The sequence below is a fragment of the Cnephaeus nilssonii genome (assembly GCF_951640355.1).
Source record: "Cnephaeus nilssonii genome assembly, chromosome: 15".
In the NCBI taxonomy this organism is placed as follows: domain Eukaryota; kingdom Metazoa; phylum Chordata; class Mammalia; order Chiroptera; family Vespertilionidae; genus Cnephaeus; species Cnephaeus nilssonii.
In genome coordinates, this window is record NC_137086.1 from 54,576,274 (window position 1) to 54,599,924 (window position 23,651).

Consider the following 23,651-nt stretch of genomic DNA (forward strand, 5'->3'; position numbering starts at 1 on the left):
CCGTAGGTTGAAGATTGTACCCAATCAAAACCACCATCGAAAACTGCCCATAAAATACAGCAGGCATGTTTAAGCATCTATACATACAAAGATGGTATATATAATAACGTGGAGCACATCTTGTGAAGAACTTACAATTTTAGAGTATTTTAAAATTTTTGTTTCTTGGTTGTTGGGCTTGTAGAGTTTACTTTCCTCGGTGACATGAGTCTGTGCTTCGCTCCCTGGGACCCGGGGCTGAGCACGGTGTAGTTGCTCACCCCAGTGAGTCCTCACAATGGCCACGAGGTGGGTACTGTTGTCCCATTTTGCAGATAAGGACTCGGAGGCTGAGAGGGGGGAAGCCACTCGCCTACCATCACATAGTGGATGAGTGGCCGGCAGGATTCAAACCCAGACCTGCCTCCTGCTGAAGCCAGAGCTCCTGGGCACGAGGCCCTGCTGCCCTCTGCAGTCTAGAGGTCTGGGCTTTCTCTTTTTTCCCGACAACCCTATGTGGACAGGGTTGCAAGTAATGAGATGGGTAGATGTGACACACTCTCTCTTTTGAGGAAGAAAAACCAATCCCAGTGGCCATAGCCCAAGTGGGGTCTGGAAGTCCTTGAGGCTGGGGCAACCGACAGCCTCTGGCCTCTCAGTCTCCTGGCTTCTGCCTCTGCCAGCGATGGGCAACCTTTTGAGCTTGGTGTGTCAAACTTCGCCAAAAAACTGAGCATAACTCGGGCAGTGTGTCACTTTGAGGAAAAAACTAACTCCAAGACTCTAGTCGCAAATGTTTCATCCTCAGGAGCAGCAAATGTTTCATCCTCGGCATGCGGCTGCGTGTCATCAGAAATGGCTATGCGTGTCCGTGCTGACACGCGTGTCATAGGTTCGCCATCACTGGTGCTTATACAGCTCAGTGGGCCCAACGGACAAGGTCTTGTTAGCCATGTCTACGGGAGTCAGATGGTGGGTTTGCCAACTCCTGGGAGCCCAGTGGGGTCCAGGGTGGAAGACGGGTCCAAGAAAGGCAGCACAACACCCAGCCCAGCAGGGAGAACATTGCCCTGGAGGGACCCACTTGCTGTTGCTTTCAGCCCAATTCTGCTCCTCCCTGTCCCAAATGCTTAGAGCAAGTCTTTCAAAAGGTAAAAATAAGCCTCCTGTGTCCTGCAGGACCAAGCTGGCTACGTTGGTGGGTGGGAAGGAGTTTGGGATAGCCTGCCCTGTTCCTTGCGTGCAAAAGCTGCTTGTTACCATCAGGAGGCCTGAGAGCTGCGTCTTACCGCACTTGAAATACACTTAACAACTCATCAGCACTCTTGTTTGTTGTTGGTTTAAGTTTCCGGAGCTCTATCACCCCTGGATTTATACACCCTGTGATTTTGCGAAGGTGGCGCCTGGCTTTGGCTCCTTGCACGAGAGGCTGTGAGCAGCAGCAGGGGCCGAGGAGGCCAGGACCACACCCAGGGCCCGTCCTGGGCACTTTTCCAAGCCCCACCACTTACTGCTTCATGAAGCGAATCCGGGCTCTCCTCCGCTGGCCTACGGGAAGAAACCAACAACATCAGTCAGCAGGGACTGTGGGGACTGTGGCCACTGACACCCAGCCCCGAGAGCAAGAGGGGTGAGGAGGACAGCTCACACCTCAGACCCTGCCCTGGGGCCAGGCTCTGCTTCAGGTGCATGTGTTTTAACCCCTTTGTGCTCACAGTAAACCTGGGAGTCGGGTAGTACTCTTATCATCTCCATTTGCCTACGAGGAAACTGAGGCACGGAGCAGTCTGTTATTGAGTCACTTGCCCAAAGTCACGCAGCTAGTAAGTGGCAAACCAGAATTCAAATTCAGCTCCTTTGTGCATCCTTAAACATGCCTCTTTGCCCTTCACAGCAGGTCAGAATGAGGGGCTGTACAGACAGGTGGTCTTGAACGAGAGCATGTGTATTTGGGAGACATGCAAGGTTTCCCATTGGGATGAAGGAAGGAAACATGACCAAGACTATTTACAAGTTTACCTTATCCTGTATTACTTTAGAACCACATTTAATAACACACACGATGTGTTAAATAAATAACTACAGTTAACTAAAGTTAGTGTTTATTATTTTTTAAATTTTTTACCAATGAGGTCCTTGATCAAAAAAGTTTGCTTGGTGATGGGGAAAAAAAGAAAAAGAAAAGAAAAGAAAGATTTAAAACAAGTTTGCAACCACTGAACTTCAATGGAGTTCTTAGAACTGGGTGAATGTATCCCTTTGTGGGTGGCAAATGTGCGCACAAACGTGCCCAGGACACATTCCTCCAGGGAAATTGTCATCACATGCTCAAAGGAGTCCGTGACCTATAACAGAGCCACCACTCTAGCCCGTACGCCTGCAGGCCGCCCTCCCATTTTATAGAACCCAAAGAGGGTGAGTGACGTGCTCCAGGTGGCACAGCTGGGCTGGGGCTCTGGGCTCCATGGCAGCTGTGCGGCCTCCCCTGCAGCGGTGGGGGCGGGGAGGGGCATAGGAGATGATTCTATCTCAGAATGTCCGAGAGCAGCAGCCATCTCTGAGTTCCCCTTCAGCCTCACAGACGGGCAGGATTTCTAGCTTCTGGAACATAACCCAAACCCCACTTCAGTCTCTTCTGTGTGCTTCCATCCCCACTGCCCACAGGCACTCCCGCTCACTAAGCACATACCCAGCTGGGCACGGTGGGCAGCACTTCACCAACAGCAAGCTCCCTGGCAGGGAGGGAGCATTGCCCTTGCATGCCTCTGGGTGGCTCAGAGAGGCCAGGGCACGCACCCAAGGCCACTAAGTCAGGGAGTGGCCGGGTTGGATCCAAACCCAGGGAGTTCTGACTCCAGAGACAGGTGGTCTCTGAACCCTCCGCTTGGTCAGGCCCAGAATCACCTGTGGAGCTACCTCGGGCTCACATCTGCTTTGCTCCCCTAGAGAAGGAAGACCCCTCAAGCACACCTCCAACGCACAAAGGGCTGGCCATGACGGCCCAAGAGGGGACAACTTACAGTACTGGTAAATGGCCACACCCAGGGACACCAGCAGAATCACGGCGCCCGTCACCAGCAGGCCGAGGGTCAGGGGGCCACAAGGCGGGCCTGGGAGATGCACATATTGAACATTTGAGACACACAAACACAAAGAGGGAAAATTAACTACGGTAAAAGTCCGCCGGCCAGAGAATACCACTGTCTGTATATTTTCTTCTAGACTTTTTCCCTAGGCACTTAAACCACATTGAGATAATTTTATATGTAATTATGTTTTAATTTGCCTTCCTGAGGGTTTGTCACAACCCAATGGGCCACAGCCATCTCCCCAAACGTGACTCCAGGGAAAGCTGGTGCTCCCACTGCCGTGGTGCAAAGCCAGTGGGCAGGGAGCCAGCAGCCAGAGCCACCTCAGCGACAGGACAGGCAGCCCGGCTTCCTCCCGCACCGGGGTCTCCCGAGGTCTGATCTCCCCACACTTCACCTGAGGCAGCAGCTTAGAAATGGACCCCAGGCCCTCCCAGTGTCTCTCAAAGGATAGCCCTAAGACTTAGGAAGCCGGTCCCACCATGGGGGCCACGAGGCTTTTATTCATGATACTAGAGGCCCAATGCACGAAATTTGTGCAAGGGGCTCGGCCCCCACCACCACCACGGCTTCCTCCGGTCTAATTAGCATATTATGCTTTTATTATTATAGATAAGCCTTGAGGCCTGTCTTGGGTGCCCTGCCAAGCGAAATGCCTTGTGAATAGTATCTCATTTACTCCTCCTTCACTTTAGCCAGCTAAACATCCCCATTTCACAGGTGAGGAAACGGAGGTTCAGAGAGGTCACCCAGTACAGGCAGTGGTGGGCAGGGATTCCAATCGAGTCCTGGCTGACTTACCGCTAGGTACACTGCTCCAAGGCGTCCCCTCCCCCCCAAATGCAGCCACCACCTACCACCCACACCCTCCACTCCACGTGGCCACCTGTTTGTTCTAAAGAACCTGCTGATGTTGGATTTGCACTTTGCCCAGGATTTACTGAGGATTAATATTAGAACTGATGCAAGACACCTGAAGACCTTTCGTCCATTATTTATAAAAGTCTCACTGAATTCGCTATCATTCAGCAGTCCTGACACAAGGATGAACAAAGCATGTTTCTTCTAGAATTTAAGCCCAGCTGAAGGCTCTGATGCCTGGGCTTGTGTCTTTCTGTCACTGTGGTGTGGCGTGTGTTTGTGGGGTACTGGTGGTGCCATGTTGCTTGGGGTTTTCTGATGCTCTTCTTACTGTGACCTAACAGGACAGCTCCCCCCTCCCACCCCCCAGATCCTGTTAGGGGCCTCTCCCAGGCTCCTGGGACTTTACATGCATTTAAGGCAAAGCACCCCCAGCAGCACGAGGCCACTGGGGTGGCTGCTGTGGTTTGCTCTCTGGGTTGGAGCAGATGGCATTTTCCGTTTGTCACCATTAACTTTTGGGGAACAGAGATCAGTATTTTTCCAGAAACACATTTGGCTTATGAGTTCAAGAAAAGTGTGTGTGTGTGTGTGTGTGTGTGTGTGTGCGCGCAGATTGTATGTACACGTGCATGTGTGCATGTGTGTGCTCCAGTTTTGGTGTCTGGTGCTCACAGGACAGAGTGGCGAGCTTGTTCGCTCATTAACAAACATATCAAGCACATTCGGTGTGGTTGGTCCGAAGCTAGGCATCAAAAGTGGGAAAGTTTAACGTTCTGTTCCTTTGGGTGGGGTTTTTATTTGTTAGCTAACACCTTTATTGACATATAATTCACATATTATAAAGTTCACCTGTTTCATGTGTATAATTTCATTTTTTTGGGGGGTAAATTCACAGAAATGTGCAACCATGACCACAATCTAATTTTAGGACATTTTTATCCCCCCAAAAGGAAATCCTGTACCTATTGGCAGTCCCTCCCCAGCCCTCCCCCAGTCGCCCAGCCTCAGGCACCCACTAGTCTACTTTCTGTCTCCATGGAATGTCACATTCTGGACTTTTCATATCAATGAGATCATATAATATATGGTCTTTTGTAACTAGCTACTTCCACTGCATAACCTTTTTAAGATTCATCCATGTTGTTGTGTGTATCAGTACTTAATTCTTGATTATGACCAAACTAGAGGCCCGATGCACGAAATTCATGCAAGGGGCTCAGCCCCCGCAGCCTCTGCCTCAGCCCTGCCTGCCATGAAGGCCACCTCGGCCCTTGCAGCCCCAGCTTCATCCAGAAGGTTGTCCGGAAGAACGTCCAATCTAATTAGCATATTATGCTTTTATTATTATAGATACTATTCCATTGTATGGCTAGTCCACATTGCGTAAATCCACATCATGGTGGGCATTTGAGTTGTTTACCCTTCTGGGCTAGTATGAATAGTGCTGCTGGGGAAATTTGTGTGCAAGTTTTGAGTGGACATGCCTTCCATTAAATTCTGTCCTGTGACGACTGGTGAGTGAGTCCCCACCAGACTGTGAGCTCCTGGAGGACACAGCTTCCCTCCTGACCCAGCGCAGGGCCAGGGAGACAGGCCAAGACTGTGGGCTTGGGAAGGGCTTTTCTCTGTGGAGAGAAGGAAGGAAGGGAGGGAGGGAGAGAGGGAGGGAGGGAGGGAGGGAAGGAGGGAGGGAGGGAGGGAGAGAAGAAAGGCAGGGAGAGAATGAAGGGAGGGAGGGAGAAGGGAGGAAGGGAGGGAGGGAGGAAGGAAGGAAGGAAGGAAGGAAGGAAGGAAGGAAGGAAGGAAGGAAGGGAGAAAGGAAGGAAGGAAAGAAAGCGGTGAGTGACAATGCTGTGCTTCTGAGAGTCCAGGGGGATGGGGGAACTCACCCGTCCGAGTCACCGGGCTTGGGGGCCGGCACCTTATCTTCTTAGGGGTGGACTTGGTGGTGGGCTTGGCAGTGGTGGGAAGGACATCAACTATAGAAAGCAAGCAAGACCCAGACCTTAGCCAGGTGAGCAGCAGGTGGATTGAGAGGCAAGACCTAACACTGCACCTCTTACCTCCGGTACTGAAGTCCTTGTGACCATTCCCTGGGCTGCTACAGAGCTTGAGGGTCACAGAACAATAAAGCATTTGAATGCTCCCCCAACTCTCAGACCTATCTGTGGGCCTTGTGACAGGGGTCAGCTCGGTGTCCTGGAGAGAGGGGGGCTCTGGAGCTACACAGACCCGTACAGAACCCAGAACCCCTGATCAACCTGTGTAACCCGGGGCAAGTCGATCGCTCTTCTGTGCTTCAGTGTCCCATCTGCTGAAATAAAGGTGGTCTCCACCTCCTGCTTGGGGTTGTTGTGAGAATTAAAGGGGCCGGGTGTCCAGCTGAGTGTGCACTAGACGCGGCTCTGCCCGGCTGGAGCCCTGGCTCCACTTGAGCCGAAGCCGGAGTCCCCGAGCCCTGCTGGTCCCTAAGTGGGGGACCTTGCAGTATCTGCATGCAGGTGGAATTTGTTGGGGGTTCCTTTCCTTCTCACGTGTCTTTAATAATCACATACTCCCAGAGAGGAAGGGAGAGCGAGATAGAAACATCACTGATGAGAGAGAATCATTGATCGCTGCCTCCTATATACCCCATAATGGGGATCTAGCCCACAACCAGGCATGTGCCCTGATCGGGAACTGAACTGTGACCTCCTGGTTCGTAGGCGGACACTCAACCCTTGAGCCACGCCAGCTGGGCCAAAGGGATCTTTAGTCTCAACCTTTCATTTCAAAGGCAGCACCAACGAAATTAAGGGGAGGACCGGCCTCCGGGGCCCTCAGTGGAAAGTGCTGGGCTGGACCCCAAACCTCTCTCCTGTCTCCCGGGTGGGTCACTCCTCCGTTTTTGTTCTAATTCAGTGTCACACACTCAAGTGTGGGGATAGAATAGGACAAGTACACGAGCAGAGGGAGCCACCGAGGCACTGAGGCGCCGAGGAATGGCGGCGTGAGCACTGGGTGCCACCGCATCCAGCCTTGGTCTCTGTGAGATGAGGAAAGACATTTCGCTGAAACGATTTTCTATGAAACGAGAGGAGAGGGAAGGGGGCGACCCATGAACTTAAACTCTGGTCAAGGGGACGGGGTGGCAGCCAACAAATCGGTCACTTTGGGGCTGGCTTCTTGCATATAAAAGTGGGCCCTTCGGACCCTCCCGACCCTGTGCCTCCGCGGGGAGGTGGAGAGGATGTGCCCTGCCTGCTCCAGGAACTTTCGAGAAGCGCCAGCTAAATAGAATGAACACTTGCCAAGCTCTCCCGCGAGCGAGTGGCAGCGCCCAGCACTGCAGCTTGAGCTCACTGAACCCCACAGCTTTGGGGATGGGCACAATTGTCCCCATCTTACCCCCGGGGAAGCCCAGGCGCAGAGAGCTGAAGCCACTCGCCCCACGTCCGAGACAGTACACAGCAGAGCCGGGAGCTGAGTCCACAGGCTCCCTTTCCAGGCCCTCGCTGCGCCACCCTGTGCAAATGTTTGTGCACAAAGAAGTGAAGCTCACCAGGTTGACCCGAGGCCCTGGTCACCAGCCTGCGGGGGACACTAGTGTGGCAGGAACAACCCCATTGGCTCTAGTGCCCCGGGAGCGTGCGAGGGGCTGGCCCCTGCGAGGGTCACCACGCTTTGCTATGCCCTCATCCTCACGGCCCTGGCATGCCCATTCCCCTTACTTCACACCCAGGAGGCGCAGAGGGCGCTCAGCGGCCGGTGGCGAGCCTGCCGGGGGCGGCCCTGCAGGACTCAGCGCCTTGGCCGGCCCGGCCGGTGCTCTGGGTCTGGTGGGGGTTTGTGGACAGGCTTGTCCACTTTAACTTCTTGTCCAGAACAGGTCCCCTTAATTCCTCCTGATCCGCCAGCCCCTGCCCAGTTCAATCTCCCCCTTTTCTCCTCTTTGAAAGGGACAGGCCTTTGACCCCATGGTGCGTGTAAGGGGCCCGAATCCTTTCTCTACCCCCCCCCCCATCCCCACTTCCTCCTTCAAAGCCCCCTGACTTTCTGGCGGGAGGGTGGGCTCGGCTCTGGCCCCCCTGCCCCGGGGAGATGCTATGGTACCTGCTTCCAGGGAAGCCCCGCTATCCCTGGGAGCCGGGTGGTGAGTGGTTGCGGAGGGGGGATGTGGGGGGGGGGGGCTTTGGAAACGTCGAAAACAAGAGTGCGTGGGTGGCGGTGGGGAGCTTCTGAAAGCCACTTGTGCTGTTTCACCATCCACCTTTCTCAGCCCCTCACATCGCATGCATGGAAAGATGTGTCTTACAGAGGCAATAACAATAAACCAAACCGAAACCCCCAGCCCCCCCAAAGCCGATTTTCAATACAGGAATCAGTTAGCGGCCCCCAAGGCATGCTCAGCTGCTGCCCAGAGACCTCACCGCCTCCCACCTCCTGATCCAAGGCCCGCGGCTGGCGAGATGCCACGGGGGCATCGCTCTGTTTTCTGCCTTCCTCACTGCGCTGCCGTCCCCCGCTGTCCCTGCTCAGCCCGTGCTGAGTGGTCGAATCCCTGGGGCCCCCCTTGTTACTCTCAGTGGCCCCCTGTGGAAGAAGGACAGTGGGAGCCTTTCAGGGGTTGGCTCTGGCACGGGCTAACCTGAGGAGGGGCTTCAGTCAGGCATGGGCCTGGGAGAATTTCTGCCCTGATTCCTGGGCACCTCTGGTGGCTTTAATCGTCACTGCGATAGGACAGCCGCCTGCCACATGCACACGGCCAGTCTGACCCGAGATGGGCTCTGCGTGTAAAACACACGCTGAATGCTTAGCAGGGAAGGGGAAGATAAAATATTTCAGTCTTGCCCTAGCTGGCTCGGCTCAGTGGATAGAGAGTCAGCCTGCGAACTGAAGGGTCCCGGGTTCGATTCCGGTCAAGGGCACATGCCCAGGTGGTGGTGATCATGCAGGAGGCAGCCGATCAGTGATTCTCTCTCATCGTTGATGTTCCTATCTTTCTCTCTCCCTCTCCCTTCCTCTCTGAAATCAATAAAAATATATTAAAAAATAAATAAAACATTTAAGTCAATTTTATATGGATTGCATTTTGAAGTGATATTGTTCATAAATCGGGTTAAATAAAACATCATTTAAATTCATTTCATGTGTTTCTTTTTACCTTTTTTAAGCGTGGCTATCAGAAATTTTAAAATTACATCTGTGGCTCACAGTATATTTCTACTGGATGTGCTGACTTAACTCATGAGGACTGCAGCGTCTAAGGACTGGAAGCTGGAGGGGGTCGTTCGTGGAGGCCATAGCAACCCCATGACACAGATGAGAAAACTGAGGCCCATCGAGGGGAGTGGAGCCACCCGCCCGAAGGCACACAGTGGATTTGCAGCAGAATTTGCAGCTGAGCTTGGGGTCCAGTTTCCTCATTCCCTGCATCTCTGGGTGTGGGTTTGAGCCAGAGGCCCACATACAGAATGCGAGGGCACCCGCCCCTCCCCTGCCTGTGTGCACACTGGAGGGAGGTTCCGAGGCCATGGTTAGGCCTGGGACTCAGCCTGCTCCAGCCACAGCCGCAGAGGGCCTGGTGTGGCTGAAGGACAGCGTCGCTCTGTCCTCATAGGAAGCAGCGATGCTTCTAAGCATCCCATTTTCAATGGGAATCGTAATAGTACCAACCTCCTAGGATGTCTGGCAGCATCAAGCGAGATAACGATATAAACATTCACCTGTGCTTGACCCTGGGTCAGTCTCAGAATATATTTTCTGTTACTATTAGCTGTAGCGCGATTGCTCAGGGCCATCATCCCTCCCGTAGAGCTGGGCTTGCTGAGTGGGGCGGCCCCCATGCCTGGCACACAGTAGGCACTCAATGCTGTTGACAACACTGAGCCAGGGTCTTACCCACAGTCAGCTGAGTTCCCTTGCCGAAGGTCAGCTCGGGGGTCCCGATGGTCATGCAGAAGTAGACACCGCTGTCTGCAGGCTGCACACTTCCGAGAGTGAGAACGGACTTGGTTGCCACCTGACTCACATTTATCCTCTTCTGCTCCACATCCTTGCCATACACAGTTTTCGTAGGATCCCCGACGGCCAGGAACTCATAGTGATTGTCCGTGCTTGGGGGCTGGCGCTGTCTCAGCCAGTAGATGCGCGTGCTTTGGGAGGTTTTGGCTTCACAGGCTAGGCTCACCACTGTGTTGGTCTGAGCCACCTTCTCCCCAGGGGTCTGCTGGAGTGCAGAGCTGCCGTGGAGAGCTGTAAGAAGCAGAGCCCATCAGCTCATTTTCCTGGCCTCAGAGTCACCCCGAATCGAGTATCTAAGGAAAAGCCGTGGAAGAACCGGCCCAGTTGCAGAATCTGGAGGCGGTTGTAAATTAGCCGGTGGTTCCTGGACTCAGGAGCTCGGACACCCCACCCCCTAGGAGACCATCTGCAAGGCGGGTGTTCACTCTGTCCAGCTTTACAAAGGGGGCAGGGGAGAGCTGCCATTTGCTGACTGCGAGCTTATAAACCTGGCTCTTTGCATAATTATCTCAATCGAGCCTCAAACTTACTTCGGGATTTTTATCTCCATTACACAGATGAGGAAACCATGGCATGAAGTTACTTGTTCAAAACCCTGCTGACAGCTAGTAAGTGACCTGGGATTCAAACTCAAAGATTTGCCCTGGCCAGGTGGCTCATTTGGTTGGAGTGTCGTCCCATGCTACAATAGGTTGCCGGTTCAATTCCCAGTCAAGGCACATACCTAGGTTGCAGGTTTGATCCCCAGTCCGGGTACATACAGGAGGCAACTGATCAATTGATGTTTTTCTCTCACCTCTCTCTCTCTCTCTCTCTCTCTCTCTCTCTCTCTCTCTCTCTCTCTCTCTCTCAATATATCCTCTGGTGAGGATTAAAAAAAACAACAGAAAAACTCCAAGATTCAAAGTCACACGTGTGTTCTCTTTCACCTTGCCCTGCTGCAACTCACTGTATTAGACCTTCAACAGGCTCCAAGTAGCAGAAGGAGACCCAGGCAAGCTGGGAGAGGCGCTCAGAATCACAGGCGGAGCGCAGGGCGGGGCTGGCCAGCCTGAGAGGGCCAGCCGCAGCGTCTGGACATGGATGACAACCAGCAGTGGCACTCACTCCTCCATGGGGGGCTAATGATCATCACTCCCCAACCCAGCCATCGATAGCTCCCTGGATCCCCTTCCTGAGTGGAAGGACAGACCCCAGAAGCAGGGCTGGGAGTTCACTTTAATCGCAGACAGGAAGCACTGTAAGCAGGGGACTCTTCACGGAAAACTGGAGCAGAACTCACAGCCCTGGCCCTGAACCCAGCCTCCGCCCCGCACCAGTGGTGGGACCTCAGGCAAGACATGGAGCCTGTCTCTTCTCTTTAAAAAGAGGACGGCTTGCCCGGCCTGTGTGGCTTGGTGGTTGAGCATTGACCCAGGAACCGAGAGATCATGGTTCGATTCCTGGTCAGGGCACTTGGCCGGCTGCTGGCTCAATGCCCAGTGGGGGACGTGCAGGAGGCAGCCAATTGATGTCTCCCTCTCATTGATGTTTCTGTCTCTCTCTTTAAAAATCAATAAAAACATTAAAAATAAATAAATAAGTAAATATATATAAATAAATAGAGCGCGGCGTAAGGCCATTGATTTGACTGCCTCTGAGAGTTCAAGTGTCCCAGAAAGCAAACTGTAAAGTACTGTACATGGTAAATCACTGTCCACGTGTCCAGGGGTTGTCACTGGCAGCAAGTGAAATTTTAGCGAGGAGGGTTAGAGTGGGTCTTTTGCAGTGAAGTCCAGCAAACTGGATCTGATTTAGTGAGCCTTCCATTTCAGCTGTTGGGTGGAGGGAGAGTGGGCAGAGTCCCAGAAGCATTGAGGCACAGGCCTGGGTGAGCAGAAGAGGCCAGAGAATGGTGTGTGTGTGTGTGTGTGCACGTCCAAGAGGAGCTGGCTTATGAGGTGGTGGCCCATATTCACAATCCTACCTATACTTGTTCTCGGGCTCCATGGCCCCATAGCCTTTCCTAATGCTGTCGAAATGCACGTAAACTCTTTGACTCCACTCACAGGCTGCTCTGAGTTTCTGCTTGCATCAAGAACGACATGATGGCACCTGGGGCTTGAGCGGAGGCTGGGTCTTTGCTTTTCTCCCCAAATACCCTCCTGCCTTGTCAGCAGAGTAGAGGTTCTGTCCCGTTCTGGGTCGCTGACTTTTTGGGGGAGATAAGAATAAAAAATGCCAATATTTACCGAACTGTGCCAAGCACAGTGCAGGAATGATCTCATTTAATCCTCGCCAAATCCTGTTTCCCAGCCATTTTATACACGAGGAAACGGAGGCTCAGAAAGCGTAAAGACATGTTCAAGGTCACACAGCCTGTAGGTGGTGGGTTCAGATTCAAACCCTGGTCTGCAACTCCAGAACCTGAGTTTTTTGACACTCACTGAACTGAGAAAACCTGCGGTTCCAGGATCGTGGTCATGTGCTCGTGTGCACATAGTGGGACCACAACTACACAGACTCAAAGACCTTCCAAGAAAGACCAGAAGTGACTCCTCAGGGACACAGAGGTCAGAAGGGGTGCCAGGCTGTTCGTGTCCCTTCCCCCTCCTGCGCGCAGACATGCAGACTTCCTGGTTGAGACACACCCTGGTCTCTCTCTGGTGACCACTTGCTTTTCAGCCCCTGGGGCTGACCATCCAGCCATGGCCGAACCCCTAACCTGTGTGCCGGACACGTAGCCAGGCCTTGCCACACGTGTGGTCTCATTGGTTCTTTTCTTCCTCTCAGTAACCCGTTCTCAGAGGAACCTGCTGCTTCTAAAACGATGGGCAATAACGCAGTAGCTTAGAATGGCCTGGATCGGCTTCTACCTCAGACGCTGTTGAGCTCACTGGGCCAGAGCCGGGCGGGCAGGCCTTGTCACCCCTGGAGGGATGTCCGGCTTTGGGCTTTGGGGCAAGGCAGCAGATCGGCCACAGGTTAGTGGGCAGTTTGGGGGGCGGAGGGGCTTTTTCTAAAAGGTAGTGTGACTGGGCTGAGCCAAAGGGACAGTGGAGACTCCCCCCTCCATCCACGTCCGGGTTCCCAACCCTAATACTGCCGGGTGCTGGAGTCACACTGCACACCCAGCCCAGGGACTATAGGGAACAGGGGCCCAGGAAAATACCCGGCCACACCTGCCGGAGAACTGGCAACAGCCTGCTATTTGGCAGGTTGTACTACATAAACTTGCCCGGAAGTAATAAAGATGTGTCTACAGAACCTGGGCCAAGTGTGGGACACCCAAACCAGGCCTGGGCCTCTGGCACCTCCTGGGATCACATCACCGCCTTGTCCCTGAACAAGGGCATTTCCCCTTCCTCTCTGGACATCCTTACTCTTTCCCTCTTCTTCCTTCCTATCTCCGTCCTTCCTTTCCCCCTCTTCCTCCTTCTCTTCCTCCCCTCTTCCTGTCTCCCCTTCTCCTAGCTCCAGGCTTTTGGGTAGAGGTGGCTCCGCCCTGGGGCTCCCCAGGTCCCTGGGAGAAGAGCTCCCGGAGGAGGACTTTCCTTTCAACCCTCAGGGATGGTGCCAGCCGAGCTGCCCCTGGGTGTCCCACAGCCGGGACTCGGGACTCTGCACCTACCAGGTCAGCCTTCCTCAACTCCCCGGCTCAGGCTTTGCTGGGACCAGCGCAGACACCCCTCCCCCGCTCCCAGGCCCGGTGCCCCCAGTCTCCCCACCTTACCTGCCAGCTGTGCTGCGAGGAGGAACAGCCAGAGCCAAAGCCACATCTTGGCTCCTAGACACCTGGTCCCCGCGGGGCCCTGCGGAGACTGTCCTGGGGTGGGTGCAAGAGGTGGAGGCGAGCAGCGGGCGGGGCAGGGGAGGGGGGGCGGCTGCAGGGAGGAGGCGGGACCTGGTGAGAGTCTGGTGTGAGGATGGCAAGGTCTCCACCCTCATCCTCTCCGCATTTCAAAGGTCTTCACTCCCTTTTCAAAAAGCACACTAGGACCCCCTGCTCTCAGGTAAGGGGGTGATACCACTGTCCCGGGTCGAGCCCTTGCACGTGTGTGGTCACCTCCATGACTCCACGTGACAGTTAAGGCAACTGAGGCTCGGAGAGCTCGGGGTGTTCAAGGTCCTCCAGGAGTGAGCGGTGGAGCAGAACCCTAACTCAGTCCCTTCTTTTCTTTTTGAGGAGCTATTGTGAGCCTCCTGGGTGCCCTCTGCTCAGCGGGACTGGAGTGACCAAGACCCAGGCCCCGCCCTCAAGGGCGCACACTTGTGGGGGACAAAGGCAAGTTCACTAACTGTGCCACACACTGTGATGCTTGAGGAAGGTAAGCCGGGCTTCCAGAGGGGCCCCAACCCTGCCCTTCAGAGCCATGATGAGCTGAGATTCTGGGGCTCCCCTATGGTTCCCACAGGTACAATTACTGTTAAAAATAGCACTAAAGTGGGAGATTAGCAGATGGACAAAGATGCTGACATTGAAGCTGTGTGTGTGTGTGTGTGTGTGTGTGTGTGTGTGTGTGTGTGTGGCGTGCTCTCCTGCTCCGTGCATGCCCGGCAGCTGTCTGCCAGTGTGTCATCAGCCCATCAGGGACATTTGTCAGGGAGTCTTCCTGTTCAAATGGGAGTTACACAGAGGAAGGGGATTGGGCAGGGGGGGAAGGTGTTCCAAGGAGGATTACTGGGTGATGGAGCCTGGGGAGGACTGTGGGAGGCCACAAGATCAACCAGGACTATTCACGCAGGCCCTGTGGGTCACCCTAACAGCTTGGAGTTTATCTAAGAGGGGATGGTGCCACGGGAGGTCTAAAGCAGGCATATGTGTGACAGGGACACTGTCAGCGTCAGCGTCCAAAGCCAATCCCCTTCCCATCCCATCCTGCCAGCTCCTTTGTCCCCTGCTGGTGACAGGCACTGCTGAGCCAGGCGCGGAGTTCAAGGTCACTAAGGGAGAATGAGCTTTATGCCCTCAGTGTGGGGCTGATCCTATAGCCCAGCCGAGGCCAGCATCTCCCTGGACATTTGCCTTGGACCCAGGGGCCGAGGCCTGAGCATACACAGGGCAGACCGCCCTGGGAGTCCACCTATGAGAGAGCCATTTTTTTTTTAATTGAAATGATCCTACATAATAAAATGGTAATATGTAAATTACCATCACTCCGCTACGCCCACGATTGGGCCAGCAGGAGGCGCAGGGGGCGGGACTCAGGGTGGCCGGGGTAGCTGATTGGGCCAGCAGGACGCTGAGCTCGCGGCGCCACTGGCGCCGGGAGCTCAGCGTCTGTACCATGGCTGCCTGAGGCTTTCAGAAGGCCTGGGGCACCAGCGGACAGCCGGACAGGTCCCCCGCGATCAAAGGCCAAAGCGGGGGACCTGGCCGCCTGTCTGCTCTGGCGCAAGGCCTTTCGAAAGCCTCCGCAGCGCCGGAGGCTTTCGGAAGGCCTGGGTCGCCGGCGGACAGCCAGCCGGACAGGTCCCCCGCGATCAAAGGCCAAAGCGGGGGACCTGGCCGGCTCTCTGCTCCGGCGCAAGGCCTTTCGAAAGCCTCCGCAGCGCCGGAGGCTTTCGGAAGGCCTGGGGCACCGGCGGACAGCCGGACAGGTCCCCCGCGATCAAAGGCCAAAGCGGGGGACCTGGCCGGCTCTCTGCTCCGGCGCAAGGCCTTTCGAAAGCCTCCGCAGCAGCCGGAGGCTTTCGGAAGGCCTGGGGCACCGGCGGACAGCCGGACAGGTCCCCCGCGATCAAAGGCCAAAGCGGGGGACCTGGCCGCCTGTCTGCTCCGGCGCAAGGCCTTTCGAAAGCCTCCGCAGCAGCCGGAGGCTTTCGGAAGGCCTGGGGCACCGGCGGACAGCCCGCTGGTGCACCAGGTGCATGATTAAATCATGCACTGGGCCTCTAGTATTTACATAACACAAAATTAACCATTTTATTCTATTTTTATTTTGTTGTTGAATTTATTGGGATGACATTGGTAAATACAATTATATAAGCTTCAGATGTACAATTCTGTAATACATCATCTGTATACAGTTAACCATTTTAAAGTGTACAATTCAATGGTATTTAGCACATGCACAATGTCATACAACCACCACATCTATTTCCAAAATATTTCATCTCCACAAGGAAATCCCTGTGCCCATTACACAGTCACCTTGTATTGCCCCCTAATCCTCTCCCCAAATCTTGGTCACATAATTTTCATTTTGTTTCCATGGATTTACCTATTCTAGACATTTCATATAGAAGGAATCATACAATATGTGGCCTTTTCTGCCTGGTTTATTACTCTTTTTAAATATTTGTCCCACCTAAAAATTTATTTCCACAAATTTATTTGGTTTTTATATGAAATTAATTTAAAAAATCATCAGCCTTAAGTAAAATGAGTATACTTAGTAAGTTGGTTTATTTATGAAAACTACGTAGTCTCTCCCCCTTTGAGTGAAAATATTATTTAAAACATTTTTTAGAGTTCCATTATTTTACTCAGTATAATATTTTTGAGGTTCATCCATGTTGTAGCATGTATGAGTACTTGGTTCTTTTATATAGCTGAGTAATATTCTGTTGTATGTATATTCAACATTTTGTTTATCCATTCATCTATTGTTTTTACTTTTTGTTTAACAGTTGGAAGAGTCGTCCAACTGTTTTTCATAGCAGCTGCATCATTTTACATTTTCATTGACAATGTTTAAGAGTTTCAATTTCCCCACATCCTCAACAACACTTGTTACACACACTCATGCACACACAAATACACACACACACACACACATATATGCATATGTGTGTATATATGCATATGTGTGTATATATGTATACATGTATACATGCACATCTATATTCATTTTAGTAGTTATAAAGTGATACCTCATTGTGGTTTTGATTTGCATTTCCCTAACGACTAATGATGTTAAACATCCTTTCATGTACTTGTTGGCTATTTGTATTTCTTCTTTGTATGCCCATTCAAATCCTTTATCCATTTTAAAAATTGGGTTGTCTTTTTATTGTTGAGTTATAAGACCTCTTTCTATATTCTGAATACTAGATCCTTCTCAGATATATGCTTTTCAAATATTTTCTCCTATGCTGTTGGTTGTCTTTTCATTTTGTTGATAATGTCATTTAATGCACAATTTTTTAAAATTTTGATGAAGTCCAATTTATCTATTTTCTTTTGTTGTGTATGCTCTTGATGTTATATCTTAGAATCCATTGCAAAATTCAAAGTCATGAAGATTTACCCTGATGTTTTCTTCTAAGAGTTTTATAGTTTTAATTCTCATATTTCGGTTGTTGATCCGTTTGGGGTTCATTTTCATATATGGTATGAAGTTTCATTCTTTTGCATGTGGATATCAAGTCCTGGCCTCATTTGTTGAAGATATTATTCTTCCCCCATTGAATTGTCTTGGCACTCTAGTTGAAAATCAATTGATCATACCTGCATGGGCTTATGTCTAGACACTCAATTCTATTCCATTAATCTACATGTCTATTTTAATGCTAGCAGCACACTGTTTTTTATTAGTGTGATAATCAATTTTATGTCAACTTCACTTGGTATGGCTATGAAATTGTTTCTGAAAGAAAGTAGCATTTGAATTTGTGGACTGAGTAAAGCAGATGGCCCTCTCCAATGTGGGTATTATCCAATCCTCCGAGGGCCTGAACAGAACAAAAAGGCAGTGGCAAGTCGGACTTGCCCTCCCTCTACCTGCGGGCCTGATCTGAGACATCGATCTTCTCTTGCCCTCCACACTCCTGGTACTCACACCTCTAGACTTGTACTGGAATTGACATCATTGGCCCTCTGGCTCTGAGGTCTTCGAAAGACACTACCAGCTTTTCTTGGTATCCAGCTTGCAGATAGCAGTTCATGGGACTTTTCAGTCTCCATAATTGCATGAGCCAACACCTTACAATAAATCTCTTATAAGTGTTTCCTATTAGTTCTGTTTCTCTGTTGAATGCTAATACAAGTAGCTTTGTAGTAAGTTTTAAAATCAGAAAGTGTGAGTTATCCAACTTTGTTCCTCTTTTTAAAATATTATTTTGCCCTAGCTGGTTTGGCTCAGTGGATAGAGCATTGGCCTAAGGACTGAAGGGTCCCCAGTTTGATCCCTGTGAAGGACACGTACCTCGGTTGCAGGCTCCATCCCAGCCCCAGTTGGGGTGCATGCAAGAGGCAACCAATTCATGTTTCTCTCTCTGTGTCTCTCCCCCTCCCTTCCACTTTCTCTAGAAGTCAATGAAAAAATGTTCTCAGGTGAGGATTACCAAAAGAAATACTGTTTTAACTACCTGGGACCCCTTATATTTTCATATGAATTTGAGAATCAGCTTTTCCATTTCTGCAGAAAATGTTGTTGGAATTTTGATAGGGATTGCACTGAATTTGTAGATTGCTTTGGGTAGTATTGACATCTTAACAATACTAAGTTTTTTAATCCTTGAACACAGAATGTCTTTCCATTTATTCAAGTCCTCTTTAATTCCTTCAGCACTGTTTTTTGGTGTTCAACTTACAAGTTTCTCACTTTCTTGGTTAAATTTATTCTTTGGCATTTTATTATTTTCGATGCTGTTGTAAATGGAATTGTTTTCTCAATTTCCTTGTTAGCGTGTTCATTGCTAGTGTATGGAAACGAAAGTGATTTTCTGTGTTGATCTTGTACGAAGGTGGTTGGGAAGAGCAGTGGGTCAGGTCTCAAAGGATCTTAGCTGAATCAATACCTTACTTGGATCTTCCAGTACCGGGGTCTCGATTTTCTCATTTGATAAATGGAGATAAGATACCAGCCTTGCTTATCTCAGTGGACTTTCTACAGGGACAAAGGAAGCAGGACTTAATTAAAAATATGTTTTTATTGATTTCAGAGAAGAAAGGAGAGGGTTTAGAGAGATAGAAACATCAATGATGAGAGAATCATTGGTGGGCTGCCTCCTGCACGGCCCCTACTGGGGATCAAGCCTGCAACCTAGGCATGTGCCCTTAGCTGGAATTGAACCTGGGACTCTTCAGTCTGCAGGCCGATGCTCTATCCACTGAGCCAAACCGGCGAGGGCAGGACTTATTTTTCAACTGTTTGTTTACTTGAACTCTGAGATGAAGCCAGGCATTCTCAGGGGGAACAGGAAACAGTGGGAGGGGGCATATTTTGTAGATTTATGGGGGCCTATGTTGATTGTCTCCATGTTTGGATAGTGAGGGGGAGCTATTGGCATTTAGTAGACGAGAACTAAGGATGCCAGATGTCCTACAACTGTGGGGTGACACCAAACAACAAGCAATGAACTCCCACAACCTGCAGGACTCTCAGAGTCCTTCCAGACCTGTGTTTAGGTGTGGTACCTCACTCCTCACGACCCAGGTCCATTTTATATATCAGTAAAGCCTCACTTACATCTTCCTTTCCTTCTTGTATCTCATTTGTATTTCATTCTTGACTTTAACTTAGGGCCTAGAACAATAACTGGAATTAAATGTGTTACCTAAACAAATAGGTAAATGTCTATTTTCCTCTTGGGATGTTTATTTATTTATTTTTATTAATTGGCAGAAATTTTGTCTATTAGGGCTATAACAGTCAGGGCCAAATCAGCAGACAAGCCATACCAGTAACTTAAACAGAGAAAAGTAAAGATAAAGAATGTGTAACTAATAAAAGGTGGTTAACTACCAAAAGGGGGTACAAGAAGACTCTAAGGCAGGGATCAGCAAGCTTTTTCTGTAAAGGACCAGGTAGCAAATATTTTAGACTTCGTGTAGTACCAGGCACAACCAAATATATTACGTAAGTAATTATGTAACAACACAGAAAACAAATGTTCACTTTTGTATTGATAAAATTAAAAATAGAATAATTGAGTATAATCTTTGGAATAGGGTTCTTTATTAAGCAGAATGGGATCCATTTTGTTGGGATAACATTTTGCTTAGTTCATCTAAGAATGGTTCACATGTGTAAACCATTCTTAGATGAAGGGCAGAGATATTTGGCCTGCAGGCTGCTTTTTGCCCACCCGTGACCTTTGATAGAGGGTGAACATAAAAGGGACAGAAAGTTGGAAGGGGGCTCCCCACATGGCGGATTCAGACCGCTGCAGAGAACGTGGATGCCACAGGTGACACAGCCCACCACTGACAAAGAAACTTGTCAGAGGCCGTGGGAGGCAGCTGGATCTCACACACACACAGAGGCACTGGCTTGCCGCCCCAGAAAACTGGCAACTGTGGGAAAAGCAGTTCCCGCCTCCTGCTCCCAGTTTAAAATGTCCCTCCAGCGCCCTCTACTGGCAGACCAACATCAAGCCAACTGGCAAAGGAGGTAAGCCAGGGTCCAATTTCACAAAACTGAGCAAGAAGTGGCTTGCAGCCCTCACCGGTTTGGCTCAGTGGATGGAGCATTGGCCTGCGGACTGAAGGGTCCCAGCGTTTGATTCCAGTCCAGGGCATGTACCTTGGTTTGTGAGCACATTCCCAGTAGGAGATGTGCAGGAGGCAGCTGATTGATGTTTCTAACTCTCTATCCCTCTCCCTTCCTCTCTGTAAAAAAATCAATAAAATATATTTTTTTTAAAAAAGAAGTGGTTTGCAGGTAAGAGACAATAATTTGATAACTGGCACAAGAGATTCTAATATAGAGTGTTGCAAATATTGCCCCAATATGTAGCTTGCCTTTAAAAACATTTCCTTTTCCTTATTGAAAAGCTAATAAATAGTCTCATGTAGTAGAACATTTAAAATAAACACTGCCCAGCTGGTGTGGCTCAGCGGTTGAGTGTCAACCCAGGAACCAAGAGATCGTCATTGGATTCCAGGTGAGGGCACATACTCAGGTTTCGGCCTAGATTCCCTAGTAGGGGGTATTTCTCTCTCTCCCCCCCCCAAAAAAAAAATTATATTTAAAAAAAGAAATAAATGTACACCTTTCTTGTTGTTGTTACTCCTCACCCAAGGATATTTTTCCATTGATTTTTTTAGGGAGAGTGGAAGAGAGAGAGAAAGACAGAGAGAGAAACATATCGACTGGTTGCCTCCTGCACAAGCCCTGACCAGGGCCCAACCAGGGAGGAGCCTGCAACCAATGTAGGTGCCCTTGACTGGAATCGAACCCGGGACCCTTTGGTCTGCAGGCCCACACACTATCCACTAAGCCAAATGGGATGGGGCTAAATGTACATTTTGAAAAGTTAGTCTAGTCCTGGCCGGTGGGTGACTCAGTGGTTAGAACATAGGCCTGTGTACCCCAAGGGTCTTGGGTTCCATTCCCAGTCAAGGGCAAGTACTGGGGTTTCAGGTTCCATACCTGGCCCAGTAGGGGTGTATGCGGGAGGCCACCAATTGATGTGTCTCTCTCACTTGGATGTTTCTCTCTCTGTCTCTCCCTGCCTTCCACTCTCTTTAAAAAAATCAATGGAAAAATATCCTTGGGTGAGGATTAACAACACAAAATAACAACAAGGAAAACAACCATCAAAAACCCTACTTTCCTCTACTAGTTCTACATTTTAGTGTTTACATTTATATCTTTAAAGCACCTGGGTTTTTTTGTTTTTTTAATTTCTTTATTGATTAAGGTGTCACATATTTGTCCGCATCCCTCCATTCCCATCCCGCACCCCTCCCCACGGATGCCCCAACCCCCTGTTGAACTTAACCATTGGTTAGGCTCATATGCATGCACACAAGTCCTTTGGTTGATCTCTCCCCCCTTCCCCCACCCTCCCCTATCCTCCCTCTGAGGCCCGATAGTCCGATCGATGCCTCCTTGTTTCTGGTTCTGTTCTTGTTCATCAGTCTATGTTGTTCATCATTTCCCCTAGATGAGCGAAATCATGTGTCACTAGAGATATACTTATAAGAACTGAATGTGAGACGAGCAATAATAGTTATGCTGACAGGCAAATGAATCAGTCTGTAGTGAGTTTCTTTCTGGACCAACAGTTCTTTTGAGACCCAATATCAATGTCCACCAGTTCCTTATGTGTACATGTCGGCACTGACCCCTCCACTCTGGATGGTGGACAAATGGTGGCAATGCAGGTTCGATTCCCTCTGGTTGGGTTTCGGCCGGACCCAGGGGCACGGCTTCATCCGGACCCAGGGGCACGTGGCCTCACCCGGACCCAGGGGGTGCGTGGCCTCACCTGGACCCAGGTGCGTGCGGCTTCCCCCGGACCCGGGACCCAGCCTCACCCGGATCCAGGGGCACATGGCCTCGCCCAGACCCAGGATCCAGCTTCACCCAGTCTCAGGGGCGCATGGCCTCACCCGGACCCAGGGGCGCGTGGCCTCTTCCGGGCCCGGGACCCAGCCTCACCCAGATCCAGGGGCACACGGCCTCGCCCGGACCCGGGATCTAGCTTCTCTCGGACCCAGGGGTGCGTGGCCTCACCCGGACCCAGGGGCGCGTGGCCTCACCCGGACCCAGGGGCGCATGGCCTCTCCCAGACCCAGGGTCGCGTGGCCTCACCCGGATCCAGGGGCACACAGCCTCACCCGGACCCGGGACCCAGCCTCACCCGGATCCAGGGGCACACGGCCTCACCCGGACCCAGGATCTAGCATCTCCCAGACCCAGGGGCCCGTGGCCTCACCCGGACCTAGCTTCCCCCGGACCCAGGGGCGCGTGGCCTCACCCGGACCTAGCTTCCCCCGGACCCAGGGGCGCGTGGCCTCACCCGGACCCGGGAACCACCTGGGTTTTGCATTTACACAGAGTCTGAGTTGGGAATCTAAATTTGTTTTCTTGGTGGCTTCAGTGTCATTTAATCCAGCCTTCCCAACGCATCCCCATCATTTAATATCGGAATAACGTTACTGATGTCCTATCAGCAGCAGCTGCCGAGGATCGCTTCATCCCACAGGTCCCACAGGCCCCTCTCCTGCGAGCTCCCCTTGCCCGGGGGCTGCTTCTCCCTGCGGGACCGGCTTCCCTCGCTGGGGGCGCCCTGCTCTCCGTCGCTCTTCCCACGTTCTCGCTTTTCTTCGCTCCCTGGCTCTGCCTCCGGCCTTCTCCCCTTCTCTCTGCAGGCCTCTCCCTCCGCACCCCGCTTCTTCTGCCGCCGCTTTGCTGGCTGCTCCTGGCCGAGGTCGCCTCCCTCCTCCCTGGACCTTCTCCCCCGGCCTCGGTCCTGATCGCCGGCCTGATGCACGCGCGGGCGGCCCTCCCGGAGGCGGCCGGCAGCATCTCTGCCTCGTGCTGCGTGGGGGCCAGCAGTCCTGCCTCGCACAGGTGGGCTTGGAAGCCACGGGTTTTTGAAGAAATAGTGATTTTCCTGACCGTGGATTAGAGATTCCGGGCGGGGTGCGGAGCGATGGATGTTGGACCATCGGGGTAACGGGCTGCCCGCTGTCCTCAGCCTTTTGTAGGGACCCGGGAACCCGTGGGAGCTCCTGCAGGGGAGGCTCGGCTCCAGCAATGGGGGTTCGGGCGCAGTGCCGTCCCTCTCTCCGTACGCAGAGCCCACTGTCACTTTCCTAAAGCGGATCTCTGGCTGTAACCCTCTGGCTCTCTGCTTCCTGATATAGTCTTCCAGTTCACGCTGAAAAGCGTCGTAAGTCGCAGAGTTTTCCATTCTGTGGACTATGGATGAATCTCTGTTGGGGAAGATGAAGGAAACTCTTTCTGTTAAATGTTTTATTTTGCTATGAATGTATTTGCCATGAAAAGGTCAGGTTCTCAAATCTCTAGTGGAGATTATACTATGTTCATATATGTA

The 23,651-nt window shown here is 51.4% G+C and overlaps 1 protein-coding gene across 1 annotated transcript; it reads right to left on the bottom strand.

Annotated features, from left to right (window-relative positions):
* Positions 1-1,486: 1,486 nt before the first annotated feature.
* CD8B (CD8 subunit beta) lies at positions 1,487-13,693 on the bottom strand (the record flags this gene model as incomplete). Its single annotated transcript, XM_079792219.1, has 5 exons — positions 1,487-1,527; positions 3,000-3,089; positions 5,822-5,911; positions 9,813-10,166; positions 13,648-13,693. 5 exons carry the CDS (start codon positions 13,691-13,693, stop codon positions 1,487-1,489), a joined length of 621 nt encoding a protein of 206 aa, XP_079648345.1.
* Positions 13,694-23,651: the final 9,958 nt, after the last annotated feature.